The following is an 18,560-nucleotide window of genomic DNA, read 5'->3' as shown; positions in this document are numbered from 1 at the left end:
GCGCTGTATTATCGCATTCTTGAAACGCCTAACCCGACGGAGCCAGCTGAAAGATAGATATTTTGCCCGATAAGGGGGATAATTGGCTCGGTTCAACGGTCGCTCGTGAAAACCGCCCGGGCAGATTGACAACGGCGATAACAAATTGCATTCCATTACGTCGGATTAATTAAGGCATCTCCGCAATCTCTGTTTCAGATCGATTCTAGCTTTGACAATGCTCACCGCGGCCAGCGTCTCGTGTGCCCACGTGCCCGACAAGTATCCCATCGAGGTAAGTTTCCATCCCACCCCGATTAAGATAGCATCGTCGGCGCTCGGCTTTTCGAGCCGATTCCCCCTTTAATCGCCGCGCGCCGAGTTGACCCATAAATACGAGCGGGCTCGCCGATCGTCTCTGCTCCCGAGGGCGTGCAGATCTCTCCCCCATCTCCCCTTAGCCCGGCAGAACTCGGAGATCGCGGCATCGATGCGCGAAAAGTATCGGCTTTCCGCGCGGAATATGTTCATTAAGCGCGGTAGCCCGGGCAAGCGGGATTTTCAAGGGTGTAACTCGATCCGTAAAACTCGTTGCCGGTTAACTTACGGCCGTAATAACGTTATCGTGGCCATCCCGGCCATTAAGATATTTTATCCCCAACGCACGGCTGCCCGGTGCATATTAATTTAATCCACTTACAGGAATTAATAAGCAATTACGTGGACGTTATTCTGGGTGGCGCGAGGAGGATAATTAATTGACACCAGAGGAGCTTCCTAAATTACCCGGCCGAGCGAGCTGCGCTCTCAAGGCCGCGCAAACACCCCGGTCGCCCCTCGGCCGTGCAACCGGCCTTCTCCTTGCGAATGCAAGCTTCTATTGCGGCTTAAATGGTCCGTTTGTTTTGCAAAATATGGTGATATCGCCCTCGACCCGCGGGTGATCGTTTCAAGCCGAGGAAACACCGAATGTCCCCAGTTAACGTCCCTTTGTACACTGGCGCGTGCATAATTGACGCCGAAGGATCTCTCAATCGTCAAATTGAGATGGCTCCGCCGCGGATAGATTGGCAGAATGCCTTTTTGCCCGCCGGTTTTATCGCGGAGAGTTTTCTTGCAGCGTGCACGGGAATAACCACAATTTCGTGGCAACCTGTTGAACCCCGTGTAACCTGGATAACGGCGCTCATCGTCGATTAAACTTACATAGTTTAAACGATCGTTCCAGTTAATCGTAATGATTGGTCGGCCGCTGTGGCCGCTTTTAATCGGCCCGCTCTAACGAGCACCGTGGCTCTCCAGCAGCGGTTCGCGAGGTATTCGGTTAAATAAATCCCTCACGGTTCTCCAAACAATCTTCCAACTACGCTGGAACCCAATTGGAGGCAGCATCCCTTCGCGAGAAGCTCAACGAGGGTGCGTTACTATTCTAATTACTAACTTCGCGGATATATGCAGGGCCGAGATTCATAGTGGTGTACGTAAGTCACTAGCATGGTGTTCCTTGGATATATTTTTTGCAGTTGTGGGAACACATGTAGAGGCTCAAAATGCGACCATAATAAATATCTGTAGGTATGCTTAAAAATTTAATAAATTTAATCTTCAATCTTGTTTTTTACTTTCTCACGCATCCGGAAGGATGTTGTTCTCTTCTCGATGCTCCTATTTCGCTGTAAATGGATATTTTTACTTACAAATTTTTTTTTTATAATCTTAAATGGTGATAGAATAAAGCTATAAACGTGCAAAATAATACGTGCAATATTTGCTTCTTTTTTAATTCCTGAGATATTAAGTTTCTTCTGCCGTCTCACTAGTAAGACCCTTTAACTGAAATTATCAAAATTTGGAGCTACACCAATATGATTCTCAGCTATCCATATACTACATAAAATCGAGGGTACTGTCAGGCTTCCCCTCCAAGTATTTCCTCCACTCAGAAGCTTAAAAGTGTCTTCATATCTCTACACCGTAACAAGCTCAGAAATCGCGGAGTAGTAAATCGCTCCCAACAATTCTCGCAAATCCAACGAATCCTCGCGAGCCGTCCGCGATCCATAATTCTTTTCTTCTAATGGCCCCGTAATACCGTTTCCAAAGAGTCCCCTTGAGAGGCTTTCGCAGCGAGTCGATTAAGATTGCCGGCCGCGGAGAGAAGAATCCCGAAACGCTCGGCTCCATTATTCACCGCGTTGCGCTGGTCTGACGGGGCACCGTCCGTACCTCCTTCGCGGGAAGTATTACGTGTTTCCCCATCTATGTACACATAGGAGCGAAGCGATTAACGTGCCGAAGTTAATGCCGGGCATCAAGGTGGAGCGTTGCATCGTTTCTGCGATTTAACGACTTTCTGAAAGCCGGTCGAATTTCGAATTCCCCGTGGATTTCGCTAGCAACGCTGAAGCCAATCGCGGGGTCATAAGCTCGAGCTCGAAACGCGTTATTAGAGAGCCCAGTGTGGCCGTTAATCCTCGGTTTTTTGCGGCTGCGCGGCTCCGTTAAGTTCAGAATGTTAATCCAGCGTAATCCGCGCGATTACCCGAACGAAGCCACCGCGCGAGGCAGAGCTCAGCTTCGCGGCACTGTTTCGCGACGGATCGATCGGCAACGGAATAATGTGCACGCCGAAGACGTCGCAATTGACCCCTCTTTCACTTAATTACGGCGCGAGGCCGACGCGCCGCAGTATCGCGTCGCGAGTGGTCCAATTAAGGCCCCCGATCGCGGAAGTACTCGATATTAATTATCGAACAAACAGTTTGTATCCGGGGATATCCAGCCGGTGGCGTCCCTCTCCGGTGTAATTAACGCGGATAGATTACAATAGAGGGTCGGCCGTTTGATCATCATCGGGCCAGGGTAATTCCGTTCGCCCTCCCCCGCGCCCGCCCCTCTTTGATCGATTAATCCGGCGACGGGCTAAGGGAACTTCCGATGAAATTAATTATGGGGCAAGATCAGCGTGATTACGCGATGCCTCGAATTCCCTGCGCGCGGCGATATGAATAATGATCCTCGACGAGCGTTTCGCTACCGCCAGGTGCGAGCCAAAGCGACAGTAGTCGAGTGCACGGTATAAAGCTCGTGAAATGATTTCCAGGTGTATCACATGCTGCGGGAGAAGACTCAGTTCGGTCTCGCTCGGGACAATCGGATCAGGGGGACCTGGGGCCCCTGGAGCGCCTGGAGCGACTGCTCGAGGACCTGCGGCACGGGCATACAGTCTCAGGCCCGCGAATGCGTGCCCTACCAGTAAGTACATGGCGCTTTCATGAATCAAACGTACCTGCGTGACATTACACCGATAGGTAACGTAGAATCGAACAAGGACGAAGGGGAAAAGTTATGTAGAAGACTCAATAGCTCGCGGATTTCAAAGCATTTCGTATTGATCTTATTATTACTAGCGTCCCCCATCTCGGCTTCGCCCGAGATATTAGCGTGACTAATTTATGTTTATTAGAATTAATATCTTTTAAGGAAATTAAGTGTTTCGAAGAAAGCTTGATTTCTTCGTAATATTTCGGAGAAGATAACATTCTTGGTATAATGATTTTCTGACATTAGGATGAATTGTTGTTGCGCATCACCTGCCGGAGCAATGATGGCAAATTTTATACATCTCTCTTCTTTTATTTGTGCAATAACGACGCTTAATAATAATAATTGACTAGGAGAACCGTAATCCTATTAGCCGAATTGGCCACATCAGTGGCCACCCTCTACCCCCGTATTCCTTCGAATTGAAACAGAAGAATAGAAAAAGAAGAAGCTGCGCTGAAAGCCAGCAGATAAGAAGGCTGCAAGGGTAATCTTCCTAACCGGCAGAACGCTAGACCGAGTATAATTTGCCACCGTTTCTGGCAATAATCACACGTCTCGCGGTACCGTTAAGCCTTCGCGCGATCAAAGGCCACGAGCAACCGTTTCGCGGTTTCCAAATGGTTCAGGGAACACCTACGCGCGGCAGAGTCCAGGCGCGTCGGAGTTTCGTAGAGAAATTCACGGTCGCAGCTTCCTTCCGCGAGCTCTCTGCCCCTGGGACCCGTGGATCGACGCTGCATCTCGAGGGCTGACACGGCCGTGCCACCTGCTGCACACGAGCGGAGAGAGGGAGAGGCGAGTATCGAGCAAATTGCGGATCGGTAGCAGAGGAAGATTACACGCTGCCGCGCCGACGACTCGCGCGGACCGATCCTCCTCGCGAACGTGTTATCGCCGCTGACATTTACACCTTTGTAACGCTACCTGCGCGGTTACGTGACTCGTCGAAGGGATTTATCGTTGGACGAGCAACCGAGACGATAAAATCGAGGGTACCCTGTACCGTTAGCGACCATTTCTTTTCCTTCCCGAGAATAATAAACGGGTGTCCTTACGCCTGTACCACTGACGAGGCGAGCGCGCGAGTGCCGAGCCGCCGATCTCCCTCGAATTTTGCATACAGGTAGCGCACACAGTTAATAACCATGGCAGCCTGGGTGTTCCCACGGGGTTCGGGGCAAAAGGAGCGGGAGAAGGTTGCAACAGCTTCTGTAATACCAATGTCTCTCGTCCCAAGGTACTCTAGATCCGTCCGTGAGAGTGGATAGTAGTAAGAGTCACCGATTTCTCCGGCAGGCCGATCGGTCCGTCGACGAAGCCGCTCGGCGTGACGGGCGTATAACGAGCCCGGGAATCGCGCGGGCAGGAGATCGGAATCTATCGAGCGGGCACGGCTTAATGCGAACGATTTGTTCCAGGCGACTTTTGAGGAGGAGGAGCATTATCGCGGGGAACGGGACGAGCGGCTCGCGGCCCATTTGCATCGGCACGTACAAGAGATACCACACGTGCAACACGCAGGTAAATCAACGCGACACGTAGTGCCGCTTGATGTTTACGCCTTTGTACCCTGTCGGCCGGGCGTGATGGATTAACGTTTGTGCTTCGTTAGCGACGGGCGCCAGCGAATTTCTCGAATCGACGCCGCGGATAATTAGCCAGCACTACTTGGCGATGCAGCCAGGGGAGCGCTCGCTCTTTGTATCTCGAGTATCCAGCGATCAACGCTTGCCTCTGAGCTCGCGAAAACTGCGCAAATGTCCTTGCCCGAGCCTCGATTTTTCCACGGGGCGTGGAATGTATTATAAATTGGAATGGTGCACTCCCGCTAACTGCAAGCGCGCATCCCAGTGCATCCGAGTGCATTTATCTCGCGGTCCTACGTGGACGTGCGTATCGAAGATCGCCAGGGGGCTTTCTTTTCGACGGTACGTCACGAGTCGCGAACAAATCATCCGCGAGACCAATTAAGGATGCGCACGACGGCAATTTATACGGGCGGCGCGCGAGCACGCGGCGTTGTTTAAAATTCATGAGAATAATGACCAGCTGCGGAGCCGCGGACTGCCTCGGTAACGGACAGCCGTGCCCTCCGCGGAGGTTCGCGCCGGTGGTAATTAGGCGTTTATAGTAGCGCAGGCATCGCGATCTCTTTCGCGGGGTCCAATACTTCCGGATCGATTTCAAAGCGTGCGGAACCGCTGAATCGCTCGCTCTCGATAGAGGGTGGTTCTGGCGCGTCTTTCGAGGACAATCGAAGTTATGGATCCGAGCTGGTTTCAGCGTTCAGATACGGCGGCGTAATTAAAAAATTTGCACGCTGCTCGGTTTCCCTTCCTCGAGGAGGTTCCGCGGAGGAACGGTGGTGTACAAACACGCGAGACTATTCAGGATTTTACTGGACAGCAATTAATCTTCCACCCGGAAATTACCGAGGCTAACGATTCCCCGCGTGCGCGTCGGTATTCGCGTTGCGTCGTGTTTGCTCGAGTGCGGGCTTCCTTTTTCAAAGCACCGAAATTCATTACCGAAAGTGCGGGGCTACGGCGGAGAGATTGAAAGGGAATTTAAAATCCGACGAATTTCAAGCTTGGAGGTAGAGTATCGGGTGCTCCCGTCGCAATCCACCCGAATATTCCAGGGAGCGGCGTGTTTACAGCGAAACAGCTTTCCCACGCGATCGCTCCTTAATTACCTGGAGTTTAATTAAGCCGTTACTTGCGACAGAAATGTCCGAACTTCCCGGAGGATTTGCGGGCCGAACAATGCGCCAAGTACAACGGAAGAAACTACAAGGGCCAGAGCTACGATTGGGTTCCGTTCCTGGACGGTGAGTTAAAGCCACTTGAGCCCCTGTCTCTGCAATTTCGTCGGCGAGGCTGACGTTCAACCGTGACGTTATAATTACCCCGGTACGCCTCAGAACCGTTCCGTTTCGAAATTTCCTACAATTATTTGCGCGGAGTGTTCTCCGCGGAATGAGCGATGCGATTGCCCTCGAAGTTCGAGGATTTCTTTCGACGAAGAATGGTATCCTTTAGAAACCTCATTTTGAATACTCTTACACGTTTCAGATTTTCTATAGTAGATACCAATTTTTTCGGGCAGTCACCTGAGCCAGTGTAATTTTACTTATCTACCTTCAAATTCATTCCTTTTCACGGCTGGACGTTTCACGACTGTTCCCCAAAAGGCTCCTGCTCGTTGCTTAACCGCAATTACTGTGTTGGCCAGCTCCGAACTCTTGCGCGCTCAATTGCCGTGCCGTCGGCGAGCGTTTTTACGCAACGCTTGAACCGGCAGTAATGGACGGCGCACCCTGCGACGTTCCGAATCTTCGTGGCCATAATGCCGGGATTTCTATGGAGCGAACAGACCGCTGGCTCTGCGTCGCCGGACAATGCAAGGTACGACGAACAACCCGGCCTGCTGCTCCAACACCGCTGACGGAAATTAATTGCGGATTCCCCGATACGATCGATCCAAACTGGCCCGCGATGCTTTTCCCTTTTATGCTTTTTTAATTACACCACGTGTCCGATCGCGACCCACCTAATCGTATCCCTTTTGTTGCCTTCGCCTCTTCCTTTCGTCCCTCATTGTGTCGCGTGGATCATTCCTCCTGCACGGCGATCCGATGCTCCGGCATGGATTTTAAACACCCCTTCCGCTGCTCCGCTCGATCTGTTATCATAAAATGTCCCCTGAAGCATCGCTGGCTCCGCGTAGCAAAGTTCAAGTTACGTTGAAATCCGCGTTCCAGCCCGTAGGTTGCGACGGCGTGGTGGGCTCCGGAGTGGCGATGGACGCCTGTGGTGTCTGCGGTGGTCAGGGTAAAGGTTGCCGGCTGTACGAGGGCATTTTTATGGAACCAATCCTGCCGAGGGGTCATCAACCCGTGACCACCGTGCCGAAGGGAGCCATGTCGCTCAACATCTCTGAACTTCGGTTCAGCAACAACTTCTTAGGTACGGTAGCGGCGAGAGGCGGGCGTCGAGGACGCCCGTGCATGTGGGGCTTAGAAGGAGACGTTTCTTCTAAACGAACGATCTGATCTGTTAGCGCTGAGAGACAGCAACGGTAGTTACATCCTGAATGGACCGCTGGCGTACAGTCCGAGCGGCACTTATAAAGCGGCTGGCACGACATTAACATACCAGAGGGGTGACAGAAGCCGCACCGAGTGCATCTTGGCAACCGGGCCACTGAACGATTCTTTGCATTTAGAGGTACGGCCATAAAGACGCCTCTGATATCTCTGACCTCTTTGAGAATTTATTGGAACGGCTGCTTCTTCTTCTCCTACCCGTCCTTTTTTCCCCTTGCCGTCGAGAGTCGATCCTCTTCGACCCTGGCCCCCATTGTGCTCCTCCGCGTGCAACGTCATACATCGCCGCGCGGTATTGTATCTTCGAATGTTCCTCCCTCAGATCCTGGCGCAGGAAATGAACCCCGGAGTGCTTTACAAGTACATGTTGCCGTTAAAGGAAGCGACGAACGGGAGGGCGATGATAGCACCGCCGCTTTTTACGACAGGTAACCTCCCCGCCGATGGGCCGCGCTTAATCGAATACACTCTTTTCGCCTTATTGACGATTGTCTTCGGTTATCCGCGCGCCGCTCTTACGCAACGCGCTTTATGACTCGTCCCGCGGCTCGCATGCAAATGGAAGACCCGCCGACCGCAACTGACCCGTTATTCTCTCCGTTTTCTTTCCAGGCTCCATGGATCGTGGCAACGAAATCCCTGATTCGGATGCTCGCGTCGTTCCCGCGACGATCCCCGCGACCAGAATGTAAATATACGCACACACCACGCGTGTACAAGTTTGTCCTCCCACGAGGATTAATCCTCCCGAAGTCAGAGCCGCTAGAGGCCGCGGCTACTATACGTGACCGCTCTAAGAACGAATAGCTCCTCGATTTACTCGAAGCATCGATCTGCCTTCGTACAGCTTCCTCGTTCTTCCAGATCCGATCAGACGATCGATTTATCAGCGACCACTCGCGGGCAGAGTCGACCAAGGGACCGAGGGACCAAGGAAGAGATGAAGCATCCTCCGACCACGGTGATGGCCGGCGATCAGCCAAAGTCCAGGTCCAAGAAGAAGAAGCGACCCAAGTTCGCGTGGAAGGTGTTTGGCTTGACCGGTTGCTCCAAGGAGTGCGGAGGAGGTACATACGTGGAAGAAGTTCGAGTTTAATTCGTGCAAGCCCACACTCCCGAGCCGCGACCCCGATTTTTCGGGCCTGGTGATTAAGCTCGCGATTAGGAAAAAAGCGCGCGGACAATTGAGCAGCTGACGAAGCCAGTAGTAGCGCAATCGAATGGTGCGTGGGAAGCCAGCGGAGTGGCGTTCGTTTCGGTACTATCGCCTGGGGTTCGTAACGTAGGACCGTGAGATTACGAGGCTCGATTCGCCCATCACCGCCACGGAAGTTCCGTCCAATTCACGAAATTTATTAGCAGGAAGCCCCACATCCGTGGTCGGCCCACGTTATTATTTTTCCACCAATCGTTTCACGGGTCCTCCTCGTGCGTTGAAACGCCGTTGCACGCGATCGCGAACAGCGTCGCTGTGATTCTTTTCATTGAGACTGACAGCTCATACGGGCGGGCAGAGATAAGGTCGTCCCAGCTGTCACAGTTCCTTCCCCTTAATTCCCTTCTTTGACAACGGCGACGCACGGCCGCGAACGCGTTTAACTCAACCACCTTTTTACGCATCCCTGTGTGTGCACCATAATTTACGCAGGGTTCAACTGGGAAGCAAGTGGAATGCTCGCTTGGGAGATCTCGCGTTCAGAAACGTTTCATTCCCCCCCGTTGCTTGCAGGGACCCAAACGGCGATCTTCAAGTGCGTGCGCGAGGCGAACCAGATGATCGTGAACGAAAAGCGCTGCAGGAACGTGGGAAAGCCCCAGCAGCCGCCCCCGCTACGCTGCAACGATCATCCCTGCTCGCCCAGGTAATCCTCCTGACCACGGTTCCGGTGTTGCTCGCAAATTAGCGTGCACGGATCAACGACGGGCGTAATGCTGTTTCAGATGGAGGGCGGAGGCGTGGGGCGAGTGCTCGGCCAGCTGCGGCGCCGGCACGAGGACACGAAAATTGGAGTGCGTACAGGAACTGAACGCGAACCTGACGATGCGAGTGGCCGACGGTGCGTGCGTGCAACCGCCGGACCTGAGGACCGTGGAAGCCTGCGCCAAAGCTGCCTGCACCACTGGCCCGGAATTGAGGCACATGCACTCGCAGCACGACACGCCCAGATGGGACGTAGGCGCTTGGGGCCCGGTAAGTGCGATGTTTTTATCAATCCACGCTGTCGTAGAGTACCCTAGACGCTTTTCTTTAATCGCGGGGACGCTTTAAAGTACTTTCGAATCTATGGTGATGCGTTTTTTTGTGAAACGAACGCGCTCACTTTTGTCGCCGCACGATTTAGCTGGGTATCTACCAGGGAGCTAAGCTGAGCTATGCTATGCTATGCTAACAAGGAACACTATTGATAATTGATGATGGAATGGCGCAGATTTTTTTATATGCTAGCCTAAGATAAGTTAAGTTAAGCTAAGCTATGCTAAGTTTTAAAAAATTAGCTTCAATACATCTTTAAGTCGGGAATCCACTTGAAAGCTAAGCTAAGCTATGCTAAGTTTTAAAAAATTAGCTTCAATACATCTTTAAGTCGGGAATTCACTTGAAAGCTAAGCTAAGCTATGCTAAGTTTTAAAAAATTAGCTTCAATACATCTTTAAGTCGGGAATCCACTTGAAAGCTAAGCTAAGCTATGCTAAGTTTTAAAAAATTAGCTTCAATACATCTTTAAGTCGGGAATCCACTTGAAAGCTAAGCTAAGCTATGCTAAGTTTTCAAAAATTAGCTTCAATACATCTTTAAGTCGGGAATCCACTTGAAAGCTAAGCTAAGCTATGCTAAGTTTTCAAAAATTAGCTTCAATACATCTTTAAGTCGGGAATCCACTTGAAAGCTAAGCTAAGCTGTGCTAAGTTTTAAAAAATTAACTTCAATGCATCCCTAAGCCGGGAATCCACTCTATAATATATCTAATTATAAATTTTAAAAAATTACCTTCGATATATCCTTATGGAAGCGTTCCCACCAAAAGCTACGCTAAGCTGTATTATGTTCTTTTCGGAAGCAGCAGAAGATACCCTCGCGAGCGATTTTTCTGAAACACAGCAATGCATAGCTTTAGCATAGCATAGCTTAGCTTCCAGGTGGATCCCCGGCTTTAAGCAGCGAGCCCGTCTTTGGAATCAATTTGCGACCCGATGTGAAACGGTATTCTCGGTTCAAGGATGACTTTCGTGATTGCAGTGCTCGACAACGTGCGGAGAAGGGGTTCGAAATCGAACAGTCACGTGCATCACGTCGGGAATGTCTTGCTCGCCGTTCAACAAGCCCGAGGCACAGAGAGCGTGCGAGTCCGTGGCTTGTATGCGCGGGGGCTCGGAGCAACGGGCGCCTTGGCTTCATTCGGAATGGACGTCCAAGGTGAAATGAGTTACACGAAGCTGCGGTCGTAACATGCCCCGCGTGTCATTTCCTACACGGCGCTTTTCAATTTGTCCCTCAGTGCTCCGCCGAATGTGGAAGCGGAGTGGAGACGCGGCAAGTGGCCTGCGCCGACGGCAGCGAGCTGTTCTGCAATCCCGCGGAGAGGCCGGAAACGGAAAGGCAATGCTTCGGAAAGGGGGCGAACTGCGACGGCGCCAAGTGGTTCGCTGGTCCATGGACACTCGTTAGTAACAGATAACCGAAACGGGCTTCTTATTAAAGTTCCGCCACGTGTGACTGTTTAGCATGGAGGTATCAATTGCCAGATGTGCGAAACAAATTTATTTCTTTCTCTCTGGCACGTCACGCACTCCACGCTGAACGGTTAACCCTTTGACAATTTAATAAAATAGAGAAAAAAATATACTCTTTCGTTCACTCTGCCCGTGGCTCGCACAAAATAATCTGTCAAAGGGTTAAGGCACTCGGTCGATTCGAACGAACGTGCCGGACAAATACGATTTCAGTGTTCCGTGTCTTGCGGAGTGGGCGTCCAATATCGAGAAGTCCTCTGCGTGGCAAGGACGAGCAACGGATTCATGGTGTCGCCGTCGAGTGGCTGTAGCGAGTCGAGGCCACCGAGCGAGCAAGTGTGCAGACCGTCCGCTTGCACGCCGGAATGGTTCACCTCGGACTGGTCGAAGGTAAGTCGCGGCTGCCGCGAATTTACGATCCAAGGGGAACCGTGACTTTTTCGAGCGTTCGTTATAAATACCGAAACTTATTTGCAGTGCTCGGTGACGTGCGGCACCGGCGTGCAAACCAGACTGGTCCGATGCATCCTGGAGGGTGTCGGCGGCGCCAATTGCTTGGAAGCCTCGAGACCGACGGGGCAGCAGCAATGCAGCCTGGACCTTTGCAAGAAGGACCTCCTACCATCGCCTAGCCGACCGCCGAAAAGTGAGTCTCTCCGAGCACTGTTTTGGGGACTTTGATCGCACAGCGGCTCCTTAACGATTTCGGCGGATCTCTTGGAATTTCAGAGGCCTACGACAGCTCGGAGTGCGTCGACAAGCATCCGAACTGCGCCCTGGTCGTGAAGAACGGCCTCTGCCGGATAAAGTACTACAAGTACTCGTGCTGCCGATGTCGCGAGTAATCTGGCCTGACCACCGCGGGGGGACGAGCCACCCATCACAGGCAGGTTCATCCCTCCACGATTACAACCGTTTCTTTGTGTTCGATCAAGCTCGTAGCCTGTCTTAGTTAACGCGATCGTCGTCTCCAGCACACGGAAGCACCGTGCCAAGACTGCCGCAACGAGACGACCGTACTTTATGTATAATTTTATTTAACACGACGATCGGCCAATCCCGCGTAGCTTTACTTACTTCTTTCGCCATCTCCAGCGAGGGGAAGGATTATTTAATTGCCGGAACACGGATAACGGCAGGCGAGGAGTTCGCGGGCCTAGAGGAATCAACTAGTCGTTCGGAAGATAGACGAATATAATGTATCCCTGCCCGGCTGATCGAAGCTGTCTAGGTTCACGCGAGAGAGCATGTACACCCGCACGCATCCGTGCACCAACGATCCCCCATTCTACGGCATGTACATATATATGCACGTGTGTTACATGTCGATATGTCTCTGTGTGTATGTGACTACGTGGACAGCTGCAGGGGCGTAATTTTGCCGAATTAATCCACCTCCAACGAACCCTTCTTCCAGTTCCAAATCGCCCTGAATCGTGCCGAGCACCCCGAACCCTGTCAATAAAGATATCAGAAGCGGCGAGTTCCTATCCGAAATTTTCCAAAATCCCAGGACAGCCCAGAGCTTTAAAGGTGAACACCGAGTGTCCGCGACAAACCAGAGGCATTATCATTGTTACGCCCCTGGATAAGTTGCGATCTCCCATCTGCATGCAAGATCGACGCGAAACCTGTACCACGGCGCGGTGTACGCGCGAGAGGAAACGAGCTCTCGGGCCGGGCCGACGAGCACGCTGTCTGGAGCCGCCATGAAAAGAAGAAGCAAAACACGTGGAATCGATACAGCCTGCATGCGCTCTCCGTGTATACCTCGATAGGTAGGCTGTATTAGCCGCGATACGTTATTTATCGTCCGCTCCCCGGTGCACCGGCGAGCAGTGAGGGGCGATGGATGCGAGCCGCGGGCGATTTCCGTTATCGAGCATTTAATTAACATATCGAGTCGAACGGACCCGGCGCTTTTGATTTACGAACCCGACTCGCGTTAACGAATCCATCCGCGACGGTACGCCGTCCGTCCACCAATCGAATCGATATCGTTACCCTTTCCTCTTGCTTTCCACGTCAGGGAAGGTCCCTCGGGGTTCTTTTCCCTGAAAACTATGCCTAGCCGAAGCGGGAGGGTCGTGCGGTGCGTCTGCTACGGGAGGGACGAGTTAATTCGCTTAGTATCGTTTTTAAATACATGTGGGAGTTTCTTTAATTCAGAAACGATTCAATTAATAGAGTACCGTGAAGCGTTTGCGGGGGATGTGCAAAGCTCTGCGGACAAACTGTATCGTGAAGCTGGGGATCCACTTGGAAGCTAAGCTATACTATACTATGCTATGTCTGGCTGTGCTGTAAAACATAAAAAACATAGCACAGTTTAGTTTAGGGTGTATTGAAGCAAATTGTTTATTAGCAAAGCATAGGTTGCCTTAGCTTCCAGGTGGCTTCCCGACTTAAGGCAGTGGAAGGTGTAGGAAAAGCTTGAAAAAGGAAAGGGCGAACGCAAGCCCGAAGAATGGTCCCTAACATTAAGTGTCTCCTTGGTTTTCCTTAAAACCTCGCGATCTAGCTCGATTTCTAAATCGATCACGCCGGAGGCCACCCTCCGTGACCGCCTCTCCCCAGATTCGACTCGTTGGAAGCTAAATAATAGCCTGTAAACGCATTAAGACGTTCGTGTACCCGTTTCTATATATGGTCGATGTGAACTGGTCTGCCTGTCCTTAGTATCTGCGACGATAGCAGTAGCGATAGCGATAAAATTATAGCGATGGTGTCGAATCAAATATACGCTTGTCTGTGTAGAGTGTACAATGTCATTGGTAGAAACCGAATCCCCGATGTCTAGTAGCTACCGCGACGAGGAAGGGGATTCTTTGACGCTCGTTAATTAGCCAATTAATTGCCCGCAGAGGCGTACGCGGGGCGCATGGATGTCGCTTAAGTTTAAGTAGATAACGCCGTAACGGTTGACGGAAAAAACCTCGTCAAAATTGCGCGGGCAATCAATCCTCAGTGTCAATTAAATCGCATTCCGGTTTGCCTTCCCGACTCCGCGGAAGCGCCCGCGAATACGGTCCGATCCGCTTTGCGTCCCTCGAGAGGCTGATTTCCGTTTGCGATTACGATTCGTTTCACAATAAAACTCTTCCGTTCTCATTGTATCGTTTCTTTACTTTGCACGGACGGTGCTCCCCATCAGGTAAGTGTTCCTCAATTACTTCACTGAACGCAAATCACTCATTTACCCAGCCACCTCGTCTTACTCTCCCTCCTCATTCCCCGCTTGTATATGTCCCGCATGTATATGCGATAGATAAATGAAAAAGAAAGAGTTCCTCCGCCCTGGCGCCGCTATCGACTCGTCGATCGGGGCGCATCTAATTACACGGTCGACGGTCGATTTCCTACCGATTGGAAAAAAAAAAATGTTGCTCAACCGAACGTCAGCGTCGAACGCGTGTACCTACAATTGTACTATGTACCGGCGATTATTCGTGTGTTAATATTTATGGCTGTGACGTACCACCGTGAATTCGTGAATGTACGCGCCTCGACGAAGGGCACACCCCACCACGCGATGCGTTATTTAAATGGCGAGCGCGCTCTGCTCGTGTCGCAAGGATCAGGAACATGTAGCCGAGCGGCATTGAAAGGAGCTCGAGGCACATCGCCACCGGGGCCGTGCGTTTTCGAAGAGGCAAAACCAGTGTCTGCGTTTCGCTACTACGTGTACATATTTGCTCGAGCATTGTAGTATCTCGTTCGCACTGTTAGATTCGTCGTTTTAGTAGCAACGCGATCGATAGATAGGTAGATTTCTGTTCCCTGTACACCGTTCCCGTTAGTTTCGCTCTTCTTTTTAATATGTGCTTACATACGCGTATATTTTTTCACACGATCTCTCTGAACGTTAGCACACCACGAGCCGTGGAAGTAAATGTAGCAAGCTCTATCGCGATCCTTCCAGGATGAACTATTTTCTCGATTATATGTGAATGAAAAATTCGTCTATTCTATTATCACAATCGCTCGGGATACGTTATCGTGCTCGCCAGCGAACGTGACCTCGTCAAAGACTGTGATACAATCGTAGTCTCTTGCAGGAGTGAAGTACAACGAAGAATAATTACAGATAAATCACTGATCAGGGAACCGGCGCTAGTCAGCGCACGGCTCTCGATCGTGAGCATATATTCCACGATATATATATATATGATGTTTGATATATATATATATATATATCAAACATCATCTATAAAGTCAGAAATTTTCACAAAGTTGGCTCTCGACTTTTCATTACCGCTCCCGAGTGTACGACAAACGCACAGACCCCCGAATCATTTTATTTTCCCTTCAATTTTTCTGCCAGCACTCTCTAAGAAACAACGTAGTGGAAATTCTGCGCGAAACTGATTACAGCGGAGTAACCTTGTGAAAATTTCTCCGTTTCAAGCGTTTTAATTGTATCTTTGCTGTAGAGACGTGTACCAAGTAAAACTGAGAGTATAGACTGATGAAAAAGAGTCGATGTTCTGCACCATAAATCGATGTTGATATATTTAAGATGAATGTAATTTAACGGTATAACGTGTCGAACACCTGATTTGCTCAACAAGAATTCGGGGATCCGAATGAGAGAAGAATACCGAAGTCGAGCTTATATTTCGCCAAGATATCAAGTCCTATCGAAGCCTAATACACTCTGTGTCAAATTTTTATCTAATAAGCTACAACCTAACTCCCGTGAATGTGATTGAATAATTTAATCTCACGTCGCGTACTTGCTCAATGCGAACACTCGCGAACATGAAAGTCCGTATCTCTGAATGAATACCGCGAACGAGTCGTCGGAGTAGCTAGTTGTAAGTAAATGGGTGTTTCATGTGATTCTGGATAGCCGTTTCGGAACCTTTATCGTATTAAAGATAAAAGTTTATTATAAATCTATGGTAACATACAACATATAAGTATACGATAGTATATAAAAGGACGAGTTACAAAAACAGTATGTATATTATATATAACTGTCGATGCATATTAAACTACATACAAGGAGTAATAATCTTAGCCGTTATTTCTCCACGTTTACTCGCCACTTGTATGCGGAGCACATAGAAATGTGTGGTGCATTAATCGGTCTGGTTATTCAAGGACACACCTTTCCCGGTCCACCTCTCTTTCAGCTCTACTTTCAGTCCTAGGTCCCTCAAAGCCGCCTTCACGTCACTCTCGATCTTAGGGCCGTGCTGCTGAAGGGCACTCGCCAACACGTCCTCTATACCATACGCGACAAACTCATTACACTCCGCTTTATTCCTCACCGACATGTTCCTGACGGCCCAAGCGGCTTGCTTCAAGACATTCACACTCTTATTGTAAGCTTTCATCGCGTCAATGATTACAAGCGGCGCTCCGCAATCGTAAAACACACCAGCGTTCGAGGGACACCTCAGTGTTAATGCGGAAATGCATGCAAGTCCAGCCGTGACTACGCACTCAGATTCCTGCGATAGAATCATTGTTTCAGAACATCCTCTTCTATGTACAAAAAGCTTAAATACCAAACGACGCGTATCACAAAGCAGCTTTCCTCAGCACGGCACACTTACTTTCATTCTACTTATAGCGGAGACGATCAGAGGGCCGCAGCCTGACGTTACAACGTGGGACTTCACGTCGTCGTTCCCAGCGAGGGCTTTCAGTAATTTCAATGCCTGCCAGTTTAGCTTCTCCGAGTCTGGATAATCGATCATAATGTCTATGACGAATTTCAGGCCTCCTGCGTCCTCTACCTCCTGACAGAACTCGTTCCTCACGATCAGAGCGGCTAAAGTTATCATTAAATCTCCCACGACCCCTTTGTCTTTCCTGAATCCTATTTTCAAGAAATGCGTCCATTAGAATCTTATAGATACTACTTCCACGCATGTGTACGAAGCTTATTTACTTGGCATCAACCCGGTGATAACATTGAGGGCTCCTTTCGCGATAGTGCTCGCATGCTCGTGAGCTTTCCCATATTCGTGCCTTATATCGTCGTCTAATACCAAAGCCCTGATCACGGCGCAGGCATCACGCAACTCAGGTCCAGTCGCTTCGTCGCGAATCAATATTTTCTTAAGTTTATTGAAAATGTCTGCATTGAAAATGCCTTGCCTATTAATCTCGTGCCTTATGCAACACTCTCTTATCCAGTGCAGAAGGTATTGTAACGTTGGAATGTCTGTATTTCTGTCTAAAATGCTGGCAAACGGAGTAATGTTTGAAACGGAAAGAATAATGATCTATTCTAGCGACTCATAATTATTTTTAGCTTCTTACTGTATTTGCAAAGCTATCCCCTCGTCATTTAACAAGTCTGGATTACCAGTCATCAATGAGGTAATGGTTTTCAATGCCGACCTTATTACCGTGCTATTATTAGGGCAAGATTTCATTAACTTTATCAAGGTATTGTAGCCTCCCTTCTTCCCCGCGTACACCCTACGCGCTATGTCTTTGTCTAACTCGTGTCTTAATTTGTCTAGTGTTTGAGGAACATTTTCATAATTCTTATCCTCTAGGGCTATATTTAATTGGCTCACATAAGATGCTATTAAGTCATTGTAGTCGCTGAGAACTAAATCTTTAATGACGTTGGTCAAGTCTACACCCTATAAAAATAGAGCTGATAAAAACAACCATGGCACAGTATCCACTTATGTAATGTGCTCTAGATTATTTGAATGTTAGAATCCTTTCGCATTAAACATTTCAATGTACACTTAATCGAACCTGCTACTGCTTCACATTTACAGTTAATTATGAATTATTGAAATAAGCTTATGAATTTTCACATAATATAGAAGTGGTAATGATTTTGAGACGAGAACGGCGCGAGCTTCTATCGAGAAATATAACTAACATTTTCACGAGCGAAAATATGTTTGACAGAACAATGGAGCCATAACTTGTCAAAATTGGGGCTCCAGAAATGCCAACGCACTGAATGACGATGAAACTTCGAAATATTTCGTACTTATAAATTGCGAGGGGGCAACGAGACAATGGTGATCAACGAAGCAACGATTTCCACTAATGTTTAAGTGAGAAAAGCAAAGGTAAACAAATTGGAGTACCTGCGCTTCGAATTGCTTTACAGCGTCTTCTATAGCTTCCTCGGGGGACATGGAGAATTGCTCGATATTTTCGTTAACGACTTCATCGTAGGTTTCCTGAGTAATCACGCGGACCATGATAACGCTGTTTCTTTGTTCACCGTGTCCTGAATCTCTATATTAGGAAGTGAATGCCTGTCTCGCGAGAACACGGTATGCCTCAGCCACGTGAGAGCAAAAAGACAAATGTCAATCGGACCGCGTTCTGGAAGCCACCTAACGAGACCTGAGCGGGGTGGGGAGAAACCTAGGGGCCCTAGCCGGCCATTTCTATATTCCCTAGATTCGCTACGTCACTTTTT

At 49.6% G+C, this 18,560-nt stretch overlaps 2 protein-coding genes across 4 annotated transcripts in view; one reads left to right on the top strand and one right to left on the bottom strand.

Moving 5' to 3' along the window:
• LOC143368735 (thrombospondin type-1 domain-containing protein 4) overlaps window positions 1–13,133 on the top strand; it is a 54,824-nt gene extending 41,691 nt beyond the window's left edge. For all 3 annotated transcript variants that reach the window (XM_076811768.1, XM_076811765.1, XM_076811766.1), the window contains exons 3-19: window positions 199–274; window positions 3,083–3,234; window positions 4,725–4,827; window positions 6,034–6,136; window positions 6,541–6,713; window positions 7,070–7,274; window positions 7,369–7,535; window positions 7,737–7,842; window positions 8,027–8,102; window positions 8,279–8,481; window positions 9,144–9,276; window positions 9,356–9,605; window positions 10,653–10,829; window positions 10,912–11,076; window positions 11,360–11,536; window positions 11,624–11,792; window positions 11,876–13,133. In XM_076811768.1, the coding sequence (XP_076667883.1) occupies window positions 199–274; window positions 3,083–3,234; window positions 4,725–4,827; window positions 6,034–6,136; window positions 6,541–6,713; window positions 7,070–7,274; window positions 7,369–7,535; window positions 7,737–7,842; window positions 8,027–8,102; window positions 8,279–8,481; window positions 9,144–9,276; window positions 9,356–9,605; window positions 10,653–10,829; window positions 10,912–11,076; window positions 11,360–11,536; window positions 11,624–11,792; window positions 11,876–11,991 (2,551 nt within the window). In that variant the 3' untranslated portion in view covers window positions 11,992–13,133. The remainder of the gene's footprint in view (window positions 1–198; window positions 275–3,082; window positions 3,235–4,724; window positions 4,828–6,033; window positions 6,137–6,540; window positions 6,714–7,069; window positions 7,275–7,368; window positions 7,536–7,736; window positions 7,843–8,026; window positions 8,103–8,278; window positions 8,482–9,143; window positions 9,277–9,355; window positions 9,606–10,652; window positions 10,830–10,911; window positions 11,077–11,359; window positions 11,537–11,623; window positions 11,793–11,875) is intronic.
• Window positions 13,134–16,011: 2,878 nt separating this feature from the next.
• Window positions 16,012–18,455, bottom strand: LOC143368737 (armadillo repeat-containing protein 6 homolog). Its single transcript, XM_076811770.1, has 5 exons — window positions 18,220–18,455; window positions 17,423–17,754; window positions 17,049–17,344; window positions 16,711–16,976; window positions 16,012–16,605 (listed from the first exon to the last, which is right to left on the bottom strand). The coding sequence occupies exons 1-5, from the start codon at window positions 18,334–18,336 to the stop codon at window positions 16,231–16,233; spliced, it is 1,386 nt and encodes a 461-aa protein (XP_076667885.1). The 5' UTR covers window positions 18,337–18,455; the 3' UTR covers window positions 16,012–16,230.
• Between the last annotated feature and the right edge of the window lie 105 nt (window positions 18,456–18,560).

This window comes from Andrena cerasifolii, chromosome 5 (assembly GCF_050908995.1).
Source record: "Andrena cerasifolii isolate SP2316 chromosome 5, iyAndCera1_principal, whole genome shotgun sequence".
Classification (NCBI taxonomy): domain Eukaryota; kingdom Metazoa; phylum Arthropoda; class Insecta; order Hymenoptera; family Andrenidae; genus Andrena; species Andrena cerasifolii.
The sequence above is the reverse complement of the archived record's forward strand: the minus strand, read 5'-3'. Positions and strand labels throughout refer to the sequence as shown.